Source organism: Cenococcum geophilum, assembly GCF_001692895.1.
Source record: "Cenococcum geophilum 1.58 unplaced genomic scaffold K441scaffold_54, whole genome shotgun sequence".
Lineage (NCBI taxonomy): Eukaryota > Fungi > Ascomycota > Dothideomycetes > Gloniales > Gloniaceae > Cenococcum > Cenococcum geophilum.
Genome location: NW_027137612.1, coordinates 858,558 through 877,653, shown reverse-complemented (window position 1 = coordinate 877,653; position 19,096 = coordinate 858,558). Strand labels below are relative to the sequence as shown.

Here is a 19,096-nt window from a genome sequence, read left to right as displayed (position 1 = left end):
AATTGCGGGCTTTGCGGTTTCCAGTACGGGCATGCATTACTAGGCGCTTTGGGACTTGGGGTCCTGCCTCTTTTTTATAAGTAGCTGTGAATGTGTTAGTTAGGAACATGGATCGGACTTATTTCTTCCAGCGGCTTTCTTGGAGTTCTGGGCACCTCTGTGGAATGCTGACTATTAAACTTGAAATGCAGTATATAGATGGGTAAATAAATCGTTGAAACGGCTCGTATATTTGGTGGATAGACGACGGCAAATCCATCCCATTTGAGGATGCTGGCTGGTAAGGCTGAGGCTAGCAAGGCTGGGCTTTCACCGCATCAGCCTTATCAGCTCCAAACCTCAGCTGCGTGTCCAACAAGGCACACCGGTGAAGAAGAGCCCGCTATAAATTGTAATCCGGATCTCGCAGCGTTTGTCTTAACCTTTGTAGCCTCGTTTCGCAGTGTTCTATCCTAAATTACGAATTGAAATGGCAGATCCAATCAGCGTTGTGAGCAGTGTTATAGGTGCTGCATCCCTTGGGTTTCAAATTTTTTACGGAATCCGGAAATCCATCCAATTCCTCCAACAGCCCGCAGAAGCAAGGCTCCGCACGCACTATGGCAGCTTTCCTACATTAATGGTGAAGATCCTGATGCCGGACGTATTCCAGCGAGTACAATTGGTCGAGGATCGGATTTTCCCAGGTGACGATGAAGTAGTGATTGCTTTTAGGAACTCTTATATCTCTGATTGCAACATGACTGCAGTTACAGTAAGCTTTTCCTTTCTTAATGCTTAGGGAGGCGCATAAGCTAAACGTCCCCCAACCAAACAGGGTGCTATCATTGCTCAAGTCGCGATCACTGCGTTATCATTACCATTCCTTAGCGAAACTCATTGGGTTGCACGCGCCTTTTGGATAGCGAGTCTAATCTCCGGTTCTCTCTCAGTGTATTTTGCTTGCCTACTACAGAGAACCGTGGGAGTTCTTTATCGAGCAGAAGACATCCGGGACTGGCTCACCAGACCGGACGAGGAGACTTTGAAGATGCTTGAGTCAGTCGAAGGCATCAAAAAGCTTCAACAAGCAGCTCAGCCCGCTGGCGCCCAGACATACGATCTGCCTGAACATCAAAAGGACCTCCCGAGCATGCCGGACATGGAGCAAGCCCGACAGCAAATTCCAAGATTCGCCTCATTATTTTCGGCTCTCGTTATGAGTGCCCCATCATCTATGATCAACATCGCCCTAGGGTCATTCCTGTTAGGTCTTGGGGTCTATCTCGGATTTCTATGGACGCGGCACCTAGACACCCAGGGCGGAAGAAATGACTCTCGGGATGTTTTTATCATCTTTATTGTTAGCACTGTGATCATCATAGCATTGTACGCCACGCCCGCGGCCTACAAGAGATTAGAAATGAGTGCCATCGAAAACATGAACCGGGGTAGAGTGGAAAGAAGCAGACTGAGAATGGGCGAACCTAACGAGCGCAAAGGGCAATCCCAGGAGACGGTTATACAGTCGCTCATAGACACACTTCGCCAGACGAATCGCGTCCAGGAAGCTTCAATTAAAGCTAGCGAGCAACTGACTGCTGAGATCACCAAACTCACTTCAGGATATGGCTCTGAAGCATCAAGGAGCATTGCCACGGCAGGCATACAAGGGACTCTAACGCCGGTTGAGAACGCCTATGCCCGACAAAAACAACCTAAACTTAGCTAGACATAAATGGAAACGCTAATACTGTTTGTGAAGGCGGTTTAAAATTTAACGAGCATACGGTGGAAGAGACCTCAGGAGTGTTAGTATACTTAAAAGATAATTAACAATTTTAGAGTAGCTGCACATGGCCAACATAGGTCAGATAGTAATCTCGAAGGGTCACTGGAGATTATGTCACACCGATAATGTATTTCTCCCTAATCAAACAAAACGTAGTGGAATGAAAGGCATCAAAGCGTGACCGGCAGGACTCACATCACGCTGGCCAAAACACTCGAAGGTAACACCATCCGAACCCATCAATTCATCTCTATCATCTCTATGTCACCCATCGCTATACCCTTTGATAACATAGCTTGTTCCCAACAACCACTCCAGAAAAAAAAGTCCATTTTCGTCCATCCAAGGGAAGAACGATAGAAGGCGCTCGCTACACAATCAAAAGAACAAAACAGCCCATGAATGTGCAATTCCGTCCATTTCATCTCATGCATGCTGCATCCTCGACCTACCTTCTCCGTCTTCCGGCCACCGCTTTGCCACCTACGCAACAGAAAACCCAGAGACGCGCAGCCAGCTATAGCCGAAAACGAGATATGCGAGCACAATACGATCAAGGACGAATTTGACTGGAAACCGCAAAGACAAAGAGCCGCAGCCGCCGCACCCAAGGCAGGAAGAACAATAGTTGGAAAAACCCGAAAGCCTGAGGCCGTGGCATGAAATAAGGATATTTATGCAAGTTTCTCAGAGGCAACAGCGCACTACTGCTGTCGCTTTGAACCAAAAGGAGATGACAGCCAAAATAAGTCGAGGCCCAAATAGAGAACCGCCTGCCGCCAGACGCCATTCACCAATTGACATGGCCCATAGTGAGTAGCGGCGCAATAGCGGAGTTAGGAAACCCAAAAGTGGATATCGAGAGCCTATGGAAAAGTAGAGGGGGAAGGATTATTTTGGCTAGGGCTGCTTAATGGCTGCCGTTCTTCCTGAAGTTAAGGAGCTGTGCTAGACTAGCTAAGCTGCATCCGCACTTCAAGAAGTCGTGGCTCATCAGCTCACTCGCGCTGGCTCTGGACTTGACATCGACACAAAGGCAGACGCTAAGGAAAGCCTTCAGTTCCTTAGAGAGCTTGTCGGGCTTCTTTAGGCGAGGAGTACCGTTCGTCGCAATCAGGTAGAGAGCTTTCAATGGCTCTTCATTAAGATATGGTGGCTCGGACTCGATCATCTCGATGGCCATGATACCCAGTGACCAGATGTCGACCTTGTTGCCGTACTCTTTCTGTTTAACAACTTCCGGTGCCATCCAGTATGGTGTACCGACCATGGTCGCACGCTTGCTGCGCTGCTCAGTGAGCTTCGCACAGAAGCCAAAATCCGCTAGATTAACATTAGACTCTTATTCCTTCAAAAACACTTCAAGTGTACTTACTGATCTTGACATTTCCCCGGCCGTCCAGCAGGACATTGTCGCTCTTGATATCGCGATGGATGATGTTCTGCTGGTGCAGATGTTCTAGGCCTTTGCAGGTCTACCAGTAAATTAGAAAAAGTTCCGATAACGATATTCCTGCAGTCGATCTTACCTCTAAGCAGATGGTAGCGATTTGATCCTCGCTAATCGAAGGATTGTTGTCAATGACATCCGTCAAAGCACCACCCTCCATGAATTCCATCACAACCCACAGCTCTGAATGCTCTTCCTGTAAGAAAGCATCCAAGAAGTTAACGATGTTGGGGTGCTTGCTGTCTTTCATGACAATAATCTCATTAACGATTAACTCCTTTCGAGGCTGGTTACGCAGATCCATCTGCTTGATGGCCACCTGCGCTCTTGGGCCGTTCTCATTCAGAATTTTGCGTGCCGTTGGCGATGTGGCACCTTCTCGGATTCTAGCAACGTAAACAGATCCAGATGCACCCTGACCAATCTTTTTCTGCTTGTTATACGAATCCAAGGGCTTATCCTTAGAAACAACTTCTCGTAGTTTAGCCATGACCTCACTTTCTGACATGCTCGACATGCGGACATCCTTGCGGCCGGGTTCCTCTTTCTTGCTAGTGAGGGCTTTTTCGGCCTGCTTCACAGCATCATTAACTGGAGCCCCCGTCGGTTGCTTCGTGGCCACGTTCAGTGGTTTTGGTGCTGTAGCGTTGGGAAGGCGGGTTTGCCCTGGTTGCCCGCTGCTGTTAGGAGCACGAGCTTGTGTCGATTGTCCATTAGATCCTGCAGGATACCTGGCACCAGACTGAGTAGGGCGCTGGCCATTTGATGAAGTGGGGAGCTTTGACGGAGATTTGGGATAAGCATTTCCGTTGTTCTGAGTTGACGGTGCTGATGGAGCAGGTCTCTGGGCGGCCATTTGGCGAAGTGAGCCTGGCGGTTGTTGTCGATCTCGGGGAGCACCTGGTGTTGATGGGGCAGGGCGAGATGGATTGTAGCGTGCAGGACCTCCCGATGGGCTCGGATCTTTCGAGTCATCGCCGCCATATCCACCGATTTCTTGCTTAGCGATTGGGGTCTTGGTCTTCGGTAGAGATGCGTTGTATATAGCTAGCTCTTCGCGTTCGCGTTCGCGACGTTCCTGTTCTCGTCGCTGTTGCTCACGTTCACGCTCACGCTGCGTTCGGGCCTCCTCTTCTCGGCGTCGACGTCTCTCTTCCTCAGCACGAGCATCATTCTGTGCTTGTTGGTATGAATTAGACGACTTCTCGCTAGCCGATGAATATCCAGACTGGGGAGGTGGAGTCTGGGTGTTCTCTCGAGATTGGTTGTAACTATCTTTACGTTGAAAACCGTTGGGAGGTCCGGGACGTGGAGGAGCGATAGAATTCCCACCAGTGGCATATCCAAGCTGCTTTTCTGATCCTGAAGAGACTGGTGGGGTAGGTGTTAAGCTTGGATAGGCGGCGGGATCCTCAGAGCGCTTGACGAGCTTTTCGGTGTAGAATTCGAGAACCTCCAGAACGGCCTTGGGATTCTTAGCATAATCGTCCTTGGTGATTGCAGAAGCCGTAAGTAGCTTCTCCCATTCAACCGGAAGGCCAACGAAAGCTCCACTTGTAGGATCAAATCCAACGTGTACTCTGTGGGTAAAGTTTGTTGGATTGCTTACCCCACCCATGCTCGGGCATCGTTGGTAAATGCAATCAATCCAGGAATAAACTTCATCGTCGGTGCTTACTTTACAAGTAATTACTTTGGTGGGAGCATCACGAGGTGGAGATGCTCCGCTCGATGTGTTTGTGGCTCGTGTAATCTCGAAGGAGTACGGGTAGATCTCGGACCTCGTAATGCTTGTTACGTCACGGAGCTGGATCGTAAACGACACCTTCGGGGAATTGTTGCTCTTCATAAAATCTAGTTGGAACTCTCGAAGAACAAGGAATTTATCGGACCATAGAATTCCTTTGAAAAGACCCTCATTTTTAACTTTAGCCCAACCATCTTTCACAACCTGAAGAGCACCACCGGCTGGCTTCTCGGATTGTGTTCGTTGCAATGCTGAGGTCGATGAATTATTAAATGATGGTGATTGCAAGCTGAGGCTAGACATGTTGCCGGGTAAGTTGGTGTTGGGTGTAAGGGCGAGGCGGGGGCGTTCGGTAGGCGGGCGTGGTGCCGGACCAGGATTCATGAACTGGTCACGACTATAAATTCTAGGCCGCGGAAGAATATCAGCACTTGCCTGAGGCCCCAGTCATCACATACCTGAGATACAGTGACGGGTGGATATGAGTCCCGGTCAGTTCACACAGTATTTCTGAAGATATCTTCCATGACGAGAGACAGCTTCAAACAGAAGATATTGAGAGACTTACGTGGGTTGGTTGGAAGACATTTTGAGGTACAGGGTGAGTACAGGATTAGGAGATTACGGGTGTTTTGAAGGCCTCTCCGGAGGTTGTAAAAGTGGGGGGTCGCGACGGACAAAACGCGACCGCGCGAATGCGCTACCCAGCAGCTAGGCTAGCAGCAAAGGCTGCAGTAGTTTTCGGTATAGGTCCCAGATTTTTTGCGAGGCGGTTGTGACGGCGTTAACGAGCGTGGAGGGAGGAGCTGGAGTGCACTGAGGGTTTTAACAAGAGCGAGAGGCGGACAGGCTGCAGTCGATAGTAGAGCCAAACAGTCTAGGGCGGTGAGGCTAGCATTGAGAGCACAACAAGGCAGGAGGTGCTCTCTCTCTCTTCAAGGTGGCGATAGCGGGAGGTGGGAGCGTGTAGGTGAGTGGTAGTCGTAGGCGTTGCTCAAGTATCTCAGCAGCCAGTCGACTCGCGTCGAGCCCCCTCACACAAGTTTAGCGACGTTAAAGCAGTGGCAGGCAAAACACGTGATTGGGGCGGAATCCTGGAGTGGGAGTGAACAGGGTGGCTGAAGCTAGGGCGCGCCTCCAATGCCAGAGCGGGACGCGCGAATACAAGGGGTAGCGTCTTGGCAGATTTGTAGGTGCCCCCCTTGTAGCACGGAAAGAGGCAAAAGAGCGAAATTCTCCGCTGACGAGCAGCAGCAGCACTGAATCACAAAATGCAGAAGGCAGACGACAATTCATCGAGCCCGTTTCAAAGCCGGGGAACGCGACGTGAAGGCCGGCAGCATTCGCGCGCCTCTTTGGCTGCCTGAAAGCTTGAGTGGTACGGACTTCCAATTTCTGGGATAGCGGCTGTGAGGATCATTCGTGCCCTCAATGGCGCAAACTAGTCGGCCGCTTCGTTCGTTTCACCCTAGGGGGCTACTTGATTCAGGATAGCCCTGAAACAAGGACTTTACCAAATATTTCATCCGACAGTAACGCAAAGTACTCACCCAGCCGCCGTTCACTGTCATCCCCCCCATCAAAATGGTACACACTTCTCTTTGACATTTCTAATAAGTCCGCAGCAAACGCTGCTGCATTAACAAGAGTAATCTCTCCCCCTTCAGCGTCCTTCCAAACCAGTAACAGAACTTCTGGCATCCGTTTCTCTTTCGCTTATCTACACTCTTCACAAGCAACCACCTTTAGATCTGCTCGCGTCTAGAGCCTGTTAACGCGAAGAGTATTTGAATAATAGACCTGGACATTCGAAAAGCTCCACACGCCTTCCCTGCTACTAAACCTGCAGGAAAACCCTCTTATTATGATACTCAGTTAACAAAAATTGAAATGCTTAAGCAGATCAAGAAACCCAGGTAATCTCAGAGCTCAGCCCCGAACACCGGGTTTCTGCAGGACCAGCTTCCAAATACTTTTCGCACTAACCTAGAACGAATCCCGAGTACAACCAACATGCTTACACCAGGCTGTATTTGAGTGATCACAAGAGACCACTAGACACCGCTAGTTCCTACATTTCTGTGGCAAAGAATATACATTAGAAAGTTTAGCAGGGATATCACTAAATAAAGAAGCGGGTGTATACAAACTCGAGTGGTCGCCCAAAAAGATACGACCTCCAAAATGCACCGCTCCGCTCCAATGCAGTGCAAATAAACAAGCTCCAACGCCAAATCCCCAAAACCTTATGTAACCCACCGTTAAAGGGTCATTTTTGTATGCTGTGCTCCAATTTAGTGACGCTGGCCGTTGATTCCTCCGTTTGTTGGTAGTCCTCCCATAAAGTTCTCCATGAAGGTAATGTAGTCGAACTTGGGAATATCACGATCTTCCTGAAGATCTGGACCTTTGTGTTCTGGCATAGTTTTAAGCAGATCCTCAATAACCTCGTCAGGCACAAGAGAATGTCGGAGATCCAATTCGGTCACATAAGGCTGCGTAGTGTTAGAACGGAAAACGCGTAAATTTGACTTTAACCCGTAACTCACCTTTCCATCAGCAACCTCCTTGAAGCTCTCAAAGACCTGCTCCGCGGTGTTTTGGTCTTCTGTTTCATCCACCATGAAACGAATAAACTGCTCAAACGTGACATAATCTCTCCCGCCACTCGTCTGACGAAACTTTGCATGCATCTCGTTCTCATCGTACACAAGTCCCAAGCTGGCCAATGCTGCTGAGAATTCTAGTTCGTGTAACGAATTACTTAGATCGCGATCAAAATGTCTGAAAACCGACTCAAATTCTTCCAGCTGTATCGGAGTCAGATTTGTCATGTTTCGAGCGACCATCTGATTTTCAAGGAACGCCAACTTCTTTGAGACACTCGATCTAACGAGGCCCAACTCATACTCGAGCTCATCGTAAGTGTAGGTAGTATAGTCATTTTCCTCAATATTAGCCTCTTGGCATTGTTCGTCTATCGAAGCTATTATGTTCAGGAACTGATCTAGGGGTTGAAGACTCTTGCTGAGTTGTTGAGTATGTTCCAGCTGGTCCTCTACATCCCCTTCTAGGCCTGATATCGAGATTGACAGTGTGTTCAGAGCAAGTGCGAAATCGTTTGCCTTATCAGCAAAAGATTTCCGAAGGGCGTTTTTAATACTACAAGCAAAGTCAGTACGTCTTCAATATTAGCACGAGAGATATGCATACTCTCGAATGGTTTCGTTGATGATTTGGCTTCGTTCTCTCTCCGCTTGCATAAGGCCCGCCCATGCAATATCAAGCGCTTCTAGACTTAATTCTGCCGGCGGTTCATACGGTCGCAGTCGGTACGTGCTGAGTTTTGTCTTGATATTACCCAGAAGCCCCACCAGATCCGATTTCTCAGCTACCCACGCCCGTTTGTTCTTCCGTTTATACGCCGTAAACTCGGCTGCCTGGTTTTTTGCGTCCGCGTATGTTCCCAAGAATTCAGCCTCCTCCCATTTTCGCTGTTGTTCTGCAATCTGTCGGAGCAGTTCCCGCATTCTCCTTTCGAACGAGTTTTGCATTTCCCATGCTCCTTGCATGTTTTGTACAAACTTCTCCACTCTCCTGCCAGCATTTTCAACCCGCTCCATTTGCGAGAAGGCATGGAACCAGTAGGCAATATAGGTCATAAGGGAGCGTTCATCGGGTTTCGCAACGTCGCATACATCTTCCACATCTAAGAGGTCTGGGATACCAATTTCCTTCGAGGCAATATCAAAAGCGAGCTGCATGTTTCCTCGGTGGTCGTTCTTATCCAAGCTATCGTAATCAATGAGATCGGGCCGGTGTATATCTAGGAGAGCGCAACTGGGGTTCCCGATTAGTTTCATTCTATGGGGAAGCTCTGATTTCGACTTACAAGGCTAAGCCGTCATTCCAACTTGTAGAGAAGTCGCGCACTTCCACCTCGTCATAGCAGGCCGTCTTTCTCTGACACCAGAGTAATAACCCCTCTTTAGCACTCAGCCCTTCCTCGTTGATATCGCTAATTGTAAATCTAAGAATCAAAGTCCATATTAAACCTAGAATAATTTTACTGTTGCCATCGACAACATCCTCTGCCCCAATATTTGTCATTTGTATCCCTCGACCCTTAATAAAATCCAAACATTTGTTGACATTTTCGAACCGTTGGACGCGAAGCTTCGGCTGAGAGGCATATCGTCCAAGAGATTCCTGTCCAAGAATCTCGAGCAGGTGTATAAGTACAACCTAATATTGTTTCTATCAACGTCGGGACTTGAGGAAACAGCGGTGGGTGGATCGGATAATTGCGCTAGAAGGGATGGAGGATTCGGACAAGCACTCACACCGTCGGAAAGGTCGTAGATTAAGTCTTGAATTTCAACATTTCGTGCCTTGAGTTTGCTGTTGAGCCTGCAGTAGGAAGTCAGTGGTTGCTACGCACAATGTGCTGCGGCGGGGGACAGCGGACCATTTCGTGAAGGTCTTCTGCTGAACTTTGACCCATTGCTGCTCGAGAGGTGCCATGCTGAAAAAATCTCATCTGCAGTGTATGAATGGCCAAAGAGAGCAAGTAGTGGAGGCATGTATGAATGAAGGCAGCGCTACGGTGGGAGTCGATGGTGATGTGTTTTGCGGCCACAACAAAGGCCGCCTGGGATTGGCTTTGGCAGTCAGCAGGGGCCTGTCGCTGCGCCTGTCAACCAACCAACCAGCAACGGGAACGACACTTAACCACCCGTCCCATTATCAGACTTTAGCAATAACTATTGTCAGAATAACTATTGTTAAATGCCTTCGATAGTGGCCGTCTCAAAAAGGAGTACTAGGGGACAAGAGGATACAAACGCCTTAATCCGTCTTGCGCAATTCACGCCAATCGCGCAAAGATTTTCTGCTTGGTTAGCCTTAGGGCAGTGCAGGCAACACTCAGTTTTCACCGTTTGTGGAAATATTTAAGAATCAGCAAGTACGCCCACCAGTTCTGTCCGGGCCAGCGTCTTTCCTTTTTTATCGTAATAACCTCCACAACTGCCATCCATCCTAGCCATTAACAGTTTTCCGATCGATTACCGTTACAATGCATCACCGGCAATCATCATTGCTTCTCCTTCTTACCTACCTTCTCGCCTTCACCAACGCGGGTAGAAACGAAATAGGCGGAATGTTCCCTCCTAGAGACCTCATTGGGGACATAGGAGCGAAAGCCTTCGAATCTCTCTTACCTCGAGCTAGCACTCAAATCGTGGTTAGCTGTGCAGTCGATTACGGGCTTGATCCGTCAATCCTGCCACCTCCAGATATGGTCCGCACCGTCGCTGTTTCAATTACAGGTCTCCCTGAAGCCGATAATCACGTTGATGCGTTTAAAAAAGAGGTCGAAGATGCCTGTCTCGCCGATAACCTAGCTGTGTATACGCCTCATGCAAATTTAGCAAAGGACGAGGTTGCGGTCCGCATGACAATTAAAGCCGTATTAGGTCTTAACACAGAGGGTGCCGCGCCAAATAGCTGTCAGGAAGACGCGATTAGGAAGTTCACGGGCCTAATAGACTTTTCTAGCTGTGATTATCTTGGCTTTTAAAGCTCGCCTGCGAGACAATCCGGTGGAGAAATTGAAAGCTTTACCGTTTTTAGGTGTGAGCGTTTATCTAATCCAAAGAGCTTTTTATGGAATTATGGTGTTTCAAGGAATACTTGTCTTACGCCTGCCCCCCGCCTGCCTTTTTGGATTCTTGAGAAGTGGACAGGTCTTCTGCTAGAGCGAGTGACAAGCAAGCAAGCCAAGCTGAGAGCCCTCAGCTTGCTGGCTTGCAATTTTGGGTACCTCGAGCTTGCTGGCTTGGCTTGCTTAGTCGAAATCGTTTGGCTTGCTTGCTTGCTTGACCGCTTAATTGAGTTTATGTAGAGCTTTTAGTATTATATACTAAATTAAGGTTATAAGCCACCCAAAAGTTCCTCCTCGGCCACGACTTGCAGTAATTATACGGTGTAGTTGCGCAGAGGTGGTTATTACGAGGCTTGGCGTGATGTTAAAGATGGCTAGAGGAACGCTTCGAGGGTGCTTCAAACCACTATGAGTAGAAATTTCGCCTCCCTCCCCTATGAAGAACCTGGGGTGGTCACTATTCTTATCGAATCCTCATTTATCCTTCTTCTTAACGTCATCAACTCCATTCTCGATCGCACGTTATACTGCGGACTTCTCGGACAAGTTCTCATTGGCATTACATGGGGAACTCCGGGCGCAAAATGGATCTCATACAATGCAGAGGAAGCAGTTGTCCACTTAGGCTATATCGGACTGATTTTTCTTGTCTATGAAGGTGTGATTTCTGCACCTTACAACTCTGGTTCAACCTCGCCACCCTAATTCTATCCCAGGTGGTCTTTCTACTTCCTTTACCTCCCTGAAGGCCAATCTCCTTGTTTCAATAGCAGTGGCTCTTACTGGTATTACTGTGCCCATTGCCCTTTCTTTTTCTCTTCAAGGATTAGTAAGAACTACCTCTCTGCAAGCATTTGCTGCAGGTGCAGCTTTATGCTCCACTAGTCTCGGGACGACCTTTACGATCCTAAGCACGAGTGGGCTTACCACGACACGTTTAGGCGTTGTGATTACAAGCGCAGCCATGATGGATGATGTTGTTGGCCTTATCATGGTCCAAGTAATCTCCAACCTTGGAGGGTCTAGGTCTAGCATCAGTCCTACGACAGTTGTTAGACCAATTCTTGTTTCTCTTGCTTTCACAGTCGTACTTCCGCTTGCATGTCGATATTTTGTCAAACCGCTGACATTGTTATTGAACTGCCACCGGGAGAACAATCCGTCTGGAGTTCTACAGAAGGTATTATGTTACAGACAGACGGCATTTGTAATCCACACAGCTATCCTGCTAGGCTTGGTAATAGGCGCCAGCTATGCTGGGACATCGAATCTGCTTGCATCTTATATTGCAGGTGCAATAATTAGTTGGTGGGACAGTGAGCTACCACATCCTACACACGGTAGTACAGCATCTACAGAAGCGAGCCCCGGCCAAGGTGAGAACAGCATGGCAGGCCCTTCAGACAGCCAGGTAGTATCCAATGAAGAACACCCAGACGGATCTAAACGCGAAAAGCAGGATAAGTCTACCCCCGACGTTGACTCCAGCAGCGTCTGCAGCCTACCCACGAGCGGCTCCGCCGTATACGAACGTTACTATCAGCAGCTAGTGGAGAAGATATTGAAGCCCTTTTTCTTTGTACGGTATCCCCTTTTTTTTTCCCTCCACACCTACAACCCATCTTCCATCATCATGCAACCCACCTTACACTCGCAGGCGTCCATCGGCTTCTCAATTCCCATAACACGGATGTTCTCCGGCCCCATCGTCTGGCGCGGCATTATCTATGCACTCCTCATGACCTTTAGCAAACTTATCTGCGGCCTTTGGCTCGTCCGGTTTCACACCACTCCTCTCGTCACCAGCAAGCTGCGCATCAGCTCCCTTAAACTCCCCGCATTACCCCACCTATGGGGCAAACATCTGAAAGGAGAAAGAGCGGGAACCAATCCCTGTCTTTCTCCCGCACCATCATCCGCACTCCCGCAGTGCAGTATGCCAGCAGCGCAACAGATTGCCCCTACGGCAGCCCCCTCAGGCCATTCTCAACCGAACCATCAATCCCCGAAACCACTTTCTCTCTATCCCGCCTCTATCCTCGGCATCGCCATGGTTGCCCGCGGCGAAATCGGCTTTCTAATCTCAGCCGTTGCCGAAAGCAACGGCATCTTCGGCTCCTCGTCTACGGGCGATTCCGAGATCTTCCTTATCGTAACCTGGGCAATCGTGCTATGCACGATTATAGGACCGCTAGGTGTTGGGTTGTTGGTGAGGCGGGTGCGGAGGCTAGAGAGCCGCAAAGGAAAGGGGACAAAGGATGTTTTGGGAGTGTGGGGCGTGCAGTAGAGCGAGAGGGAGATCGTTAATGGGGGAGCATTGAGCTCAACGGCGCAAGAACGTGGTGGAGTCAGAGTTTACAGGCTTGATAGATTAGTTAGAGACTAGGGTCTTCCCACCAGATTTGGCAATCAGCTTTCTTCATTTTTGGCTAGGTGACGAGACCTTCACACGCATGATAGCATCCGCGATATCACTGCTAAGAGTTCAGACGTTTTAAAGCACAGCGCTTCACGCACAATGCTTGACCGAGCTCAAGAACGATGTATTTCAAATCACATAAGCTAGTTAGGCCGATCATAGAATAGGGTGCATCACAGCACCAACGCACGCAAGTCTAGAAGTATAATCTCTTAATACCACTGCACGTAATATCTTCGCAGCCGTCCGCTCAAGCTTTGATACAAAGACGGGACGTGCTCGAAAGTCAACTACATCCTCCTCCTGCTGCATCAGGCGGAGGCTTGCGGACAAACCCCCCACCTTCGTATCCACTCGCTTCATAATCGCGTGATAATCGCGAATCCTCCTTGAAAGCGAAATTGGCAAAGAAAAAAAGCCACTCAGACGGGGTATGAGGAGCGCGAAGGCCCGCTCCACGCCTGGTAGGGGAACCCGCGCCGCAATTTCTTTGCAGCAATGCCAAACAAATAAAACCTGGAAGAAAAGGAAAAGAATACAACGTCAAAGCCTCTCAATTCGCCTTGCTGCGAAGATAGGTATAACCCTAACTCGCCCCAAAAACGGTAGTTGAAAACAGAGCCCAATGTGGAAAGTGACGCGGCCGCGTTTCCTAAAAAAATCCCAGAATCAAAGCCAAATGCTTTTCATAGACCTAGCCCAAAAATTACACCAGATCCTTTCATTTTTGGTACGAGGTCATTAATGGCGATACATAACAAGACGTTAACATCATTATGTCGGCGAGAGCCGGAAAGAGTGCGAGAAATAGGGGGGGAAGGCGGCATACAATACAGTGTAAGGAAATCGGGAATTGTAGGGGTACAGGTGGGGCATGATACAAGACTCGATCGTTATTTCTGCGGCCCCTTGAAAGACCTCGCAAGAAGATCAACATTCGGGTAGGAAATACGGTTCGATATCTATGGAGTGGCTTTGCGTGGCTTGTATGGCGTAGGGAAAAGCGAAAGCGTGTAAGCCTGCTTGCTGGCGCGGTATGCGTTACTCGAGCTTGCAGCACGCGTTCGGGTCTTTGGAAGTTTCTCTGCTGGCCGTGCAGCAGCTTCCAACAGTTTCGCGGCTCCGTCCGACGCCGCACGTTCATGGTGAATGGCAGACGCAGGGATGGTTAAAGAAGCGAATTCCAGCTCGTATTCGACTCCTTTAACATCAGATCTCGTCTCGGCGTCGCGCTTACGGTCGTCATCTTCGGCAGCGAAGAAGGTACCCTTACCGTTCGTAGTGGGCAGAGACGCAGTTTCGTCATCGGCGGCTTCTGCTGCTTCTTCCTCGTCGTCTTCGTCTAGATGGGCGAAGGATGCGACTTGCTCGGTAAGCTGGTCAACCATCATATCGAAAGTCTTCCGAACTCGCCGGCTGTGTACGAGTTCTGGGATACTTCCTGAGGAGCTAGCAGACCGACGGACAGGAGAGCTGACAGAGCCTGGGCCAGAAATGAGGCTGCTGTCATAAGAGCTGCGCTTGCTAAGCCGGGTACGGCTACTACGGCTCGAGCTAGCGATACTCTGTGCTGCATCCATGAGGGGATAATGACAATCTGAAGTCTCATACTCGGCCAGAAGATCTTCGTACATTTCTTCCCTCATAGCTTGATACTTGAAGTCTTGAGGGACGAGTAATGAAGGAGTGAGGCTATAACCTTCTGGATCTATAAACGCAGTCGCCGCTGCAACGTCAATTGGAGCCGGGGTGAAAATATCTGACGGCGTTAAAGCACCAGCATCAGTGGAGGCCGAGAGAGCGGACCGGTGGTCTAGCTCTGGGATATTGTTCGCGCTTGGTACAAGGAGTGACGGGCGGAATGCTCCTGGGAAGAATCGAGTTTGAAGTGTCGCATCGTCCTCGGTCTCAACAGATTCGTCATTGCATTCAGGCGAGCGAATAGCCTGATCGTCTTCGTGTTGTTCTTGGGTAGTAGCGGATTCTTCGTCACACTCGATCGAGCCTCGATCCCAATCAAAATCGCAATCCGCTTCGGCGGCGTGTTCGTAACAGTAGTCAATATCATCTTCCCAAGACGAGTCAAAATTTTTCCAATATGACGATTGTCTCTTTGCAGATGGCGGATAGCGTATGAAGCCCCTTCCTGGTTGTGCTAGGGTTGGCGAACCTAAAGTATCCGACATTTGAGACAGGGGTCTTGGTTTCGGGCTTCGCTGGCTGAATGACCTAGTAGTGCCATATGAACTCGTCCGGCTTGCTGAACGCATTACGGTAGGTGACCTTGGAGAACGCTGGAATGGGGAGTCAAGGGGTGGGCTTCTAATGGGTGGTCGTGGGGCAGGCCGTGGGTTGAAGAATCGTTCAGGTTCCTCAGGAACATTTTCCAGCTCTGTGCCAAAACCGGGTGACAGCAGAGGTAATGCGGTATCATCAGGGGTCGTAACTGCTTGAGCAATGAAGTCAGGATCACAGGTTACAGTAGATATACTACCTGCAGTAGAGGGCCGACTAGACGGTGTGGACCGATCCAACGTCCCAGAGGCTCGGGAGAACCGTCCGCGTGCAGAACTTGAGCCCGCATTTGCAGAATACTCATCACCATGGAAGTCATCGATTCGTGTCAAAGCCATCCTGGAGGACACTCTTGGCGGTGGGTTAACAGAATGCGACAACCTATGCGAGCGTGCTTTCACTACTGGTTGAGAGAAGCTTTCCACAGATCGACTGTGACGTAAACCCCTTAAACTGGAACCCGGCGATGGGGAATCTTGCAGCGTTAAGTCGCGGGATCGCTGTGGGCTAAGAGGTGGCGGGGACCTTGCTAATACAGAACGTGATCGTTCACCATGTTTTGTTGCATCGACTGCTTCAGAAGAAAAGTTCTGGAAATGCAGGTCCTCCGCCTTGATGCCATGAAGCTCACGACGGGGAACCTGAGATGCTCGAACAGCCCAAAATTCAGCGACGAGTTCGTTTTGCGTCGTGCGATCGAGAGCAGGGAATTGCTGCCGATGCGTGTGGGTTAGGTGTTGAAAGCCGAATGGACTCGAGATGCGATGTTTCAGGTCCGGTACTGCAACTATCCATTAACACCTAGATGTGAACCAACATCAACCAGAAACACTCACTTGAGCCCTGGGAGCCATAGCCTCCCCTTCTATATCGATTCTTCCGCAGGACCGAACTTCTTTTACCCGTGTCTACCTCTTCAATCTCATCCGGGACAGAAGCAGACAACAGCTGACTGCTCTGCCGTCGTAATCTCTTCCCACGCGAGAACAGCGATCTTTTGGGGCCAGGTATCTCCGATAGACTAGTCTGACTGTCGGTGAGAGAGCGGACATCTTGCGACGATCGGCGTGAAGAGCTATCAGTACTGCCCAACGTCGAGGTATGCGAGAGAAAAGACGATTTGGCGGGGGTGGCAGTATTGCTCCTGGAACGCAGCGTGAACACAGAGCTCCTCTTCCCCAACGCTCCACGTTCTCGCTGTTCTGGTGAAGGCATGTCTCCATACGTGGACGAGTCTGAATATGGAGAGACCCAGGAATCCGTGGCCGACGGGTCAGTGACATGGGAGTCTGCGGAGGATTGCCTATATAGTAGCGACGCGTTCGTCTTATTAAAGAAAAACATCGCTTGGGTATTAAAACGGCTCCTTAACGGCTGCGCCGCGGTATATAGCAGATATAGACTAGGAATTAGACCGAGCACCCCAGGTTTTTGACAAAGCTCGTGAAACACAGAACCATGAAGAGTTGAGGGTTAAGACTAGTCGGAGAATTCTATAATGGCAAGAGCAACGACGAACGCGTGCTTGATATTTTTCGACGATTTGAGGTAGTGCGCGGGTAAGGTGTGCAATCTATTTAGACATGTTAATGAACCAATTGACCGTATATCTGGTGCGTGAACCCAAGGCTGCGGAGGAGACAATCTCGGGTATGACCAAAGAGGAGCAGGAACCTGGACCTGGGGCGGAGATATACCACCAGCGACGGGCAGACAGGTGAGGATAGCTCAGCTAGGACAACCAGGAATAACGCGGTGAGCAATATATGCGTACCTCTTAAAATGATTGGCTGGTGAAGCTGGTCAATAGCGAAATGAACGGCCTCTAAGCAGGATGACAGACGAACGCGCAGCAGTCATTGGCAAGGTAGATGCTAACAACAGAACAATAAGAGAGCGGGAACCGAGGGTTGAGGCGCACGCCTTCTCGCAAATACGCTGTGGCAGCTGTCGGAAATAAGAAGCGTAACGGCGTGGGCGCTCCGATAAGCCTAACGGGCAGAGGGCGGGGAGATTTTGGCAATGAGAATTGATATGATTGCGGCGTCGCCTCAAATTGGCAGAAGTGGTGCACAGTAAGACTCGAAGGGAGACGTGGGTATATGGGCTCAGCAACAGCAGCAGCAGTAGCAGCAGCAGCAGCGGCAGCAGCAGCAGCGATTTTCGTGCCGCGACTGTGACGCTCCAGCGTGATGCCGGCTCCTGCGCACCACCAGCACCACCAGCACCACCAGTAGGGATGGCATGTTGGTGTAGCGTGGAGAACAGAATTGTGCTCACGGCGGGCTAGTATACACAAGGACCGGGCACGCAGCATCACCGCCATGCTCGCCAATGCGATGGTGTTGCTGAGCCGGGGAGACGCGGGTGGGCCTGGGATGGAGTGCCTGGAGGATGGGGTCCGCATGAAGTCTAGCACTTCTTCGGCCCTGGTCTGCCTGTCAAGCAAAGAAGGCCCGAACTGCTGCACCCGGTAGCTTGGTTCCACATATGAGCGTGCAGGGAACACAGCGACACAAGCTGAATGGTCGAAGCCACGAAAAACGGCTAAACTAAACTGCTGCGAGGGCCACTCAGAGCCCCCGTCTCACCTCTCTCCCGCCCGAATTGCTGCAAATTGATGCAAATTGTCGCAGTAGCCGCTTGATGCTGGGCCCAGCACCTGGCCCTCTTTGTTATCCTCTGCCCGCCCTCGGCCCTCATTGTCACGCCTCACTCTCTCTCGAAATGTCTCACAGAGAGACTCCCTGTCATCGCCAGCTTGACTGGCTCCCCCCTCCCAGCCCACGCCGACCAAGCGCCACGAATTATTGGGCGGCCAAGCGACTTGTTTTGGCGGAGAAAACCGTTAAGGAGGTTTTCTGCTCAGTGCCGTTAGGCTACTTGCCCGTCGGCTGCGCTAGCGCTGCTGCAGAGGACTCGACAGCCAGGGTGTGCTGGGAGAGCAAGCCTCGCCGAAGGATGAGGTCAATCATTCCCTGAGGCAGGCCTGGCTCCTCCATAAAATCTACTCTGGCACGCCTGAGTAGCTACAATTACAGGGGGGCACGTTCGTCCCCCCCGGGGTTAGAATAAATGGTTAATGCTTTCGGGATGCGTATACAAAGCGCGCAAAGACTCGTCGATCGACATCTCGATATTTTGTCGGATGGCTGAATCCAGAAGTTTCCATCCCAGAAGAGCTTAGCTGGCCGTTTCAAGCACCAGATCAACTGCTGATCGGGATAGATTGATGATGAAACAGCCGGCAGACGAGCAGAACAACACTGCATTTACTTCCCCGCAAACCAACTGATCTTGCTTAGTAGCTCGTGAACTATCCCTCCTGCACTGCCAACAGCGCAGGCGTCAAGCGATTGCCATGTTGCCATAATGCAGGACCCGTTCCCAACAGAGTGAAGGATTCCTCCTCTCTGAAGCGACAGGTTTTACATCGCAAGGTCAGATAGTAAGAAGCGATATGCCGCCTGTGTACCTTGCATACGTGCCAAGGCGAAAAGGCTTTAGCGGTCAAGAATGAGGCCGCATGGGCGCGTCCTCCCACCAGGATGTTGTAGTCTGCCTCTTTGGGCAACGATACGCTGGTGTCTTGGTGGTAAATGGTGATACACATTTCACCCCCATACGGTAGTGACAGTGCCCACATCAAAGGTCCACGGTAGGAAATGTCTCCCATATCCGTTGCCATTGCCTCGTCGTGTCCGCTGAGGCCACGCGATGAGAATGGCCCGGTGTTACACCACGAGAGA

The 19,096-nt window shown here is 50.1% G+C and overlaps 6 protein-coding genes across 6 annotated transcripts; 3 read left to right on the top strand and 3 right to left on the bottom strand.

Annotated features, from left to right (window-relative positions):
- Positions 1-610: 610 nt before the first annotated feature.
- Positions 611-1,402, top strand: K441DRAFT_498002 (uncharacterized protein; the record flags this gene model as incomplete). Its single annotated transcript, XM_067642004.1, has 2 exons — positions 611-754; positions 818-1,402. Coding segments are annotated over 2 exons (729 nt in total), but the record flags the coding sequence as incomplete, so codon positions are not given.
- A 1,279-nt stretch (positions 1,403-2,681) lies between these two features.
- On the bottom strand, positions 2,682-5,556 carry K441DRAFT_680963 (Pkinase-domain-containing protein; the record flags this gene model as incomplete). Its single annotated transcript, XM_067651422.1, has 5 exons — positions 2,682-3,094; positions 3,147-3,246; positions 3,301-5,374; positions 5,427-5,507; positions 5,537-5,556. The coding sequence occupies 5 exons, from the start codon at positions 5,554-5,556 to the stop codon at positions 2,682-2,684; spliced, it is 2,688 nt and encodes an 895-aa protein (XP_067499226.1).
- Positions 5,557-7,262: 1,706 nt separating this feature from the next.
- K441DRAFT_582730 (alpha-actinin-2) lies at positions 7,263-9,492 on the bottom strand (the record flags this gene model as incomplete). The annotated part of the gene is made up of 6 exons (XM_067644473.1): positions 7,263-7,463; positions 7,518-8,130; positions 8,182-8,808; positions 8,861-9,213; positions 9,312-9,378; positions 9,437-9,492. The coding sequence occupies 6 exons, from the start codon at positions 9,490-9,492 to the stop codon at positions 7,263-7,265; spliced, it is 1,917 nt and encodes a 638-aa protein (XP_067499225.1).
- Positions 9,493-9,736: 244 nt separating this feature from the next.
- On the top strand, positions 9,737-10,916 carry K441DRAFT_667339 (uncharacterized protein). The gene has a single exon (XM_067649820.1). The coding sequence runs from the start codon at positions 10,046-10,048 to the stop codon at positions 10,547-10,549; it is 504 nt and encodes a 167-aa protein (XP_067499224.1). The 5' UTR covers positions 9,737-10,045; the 3' UTR covers positions 10,550-10,916.
- A 125-nt stretch (positions 10,917-11,041) lies between these two features.
- On the top strand, positions 11,042-13,040 carry K441DRAFT_699700 (uncharacterized protein; the record flags this gene model as incomplete). The annotated part of the gene is made up of 2 exons (XM_067653177.1): positions 11,042-11,291; positions 11,350-13,040. 2 exons carry the CDS (start codon positions 11,042-11,044, stop codon positions 12,918-12,920), a joined length of 1,821 nt encoding a protein of 606 aa, XP_067499223.1. The 3' UTR covers positions 12,921-13,040.
- Positions 13,041-14,014: 974 nt separating this feature from the next.
- Positions 14,015-16,562, bottom strand: K441DRAFT_583035 (uncharacterized protein; the record flags this gene model as incomplete). The annotated part of the gene is made up of 2 exons (XM_067644484.1): positions 14,015-16,128; positions 16,184-16,562. 2 exons carry the CDS (start codon positions 16,560-16,562, stop codon positions 14,015-14,017), a joined length of 2,493 nt encoding a protein of 830 aa, XP_067499222.1.
- Positions 16,563-19,096: the final 2,534 nt, after the last annotated feature.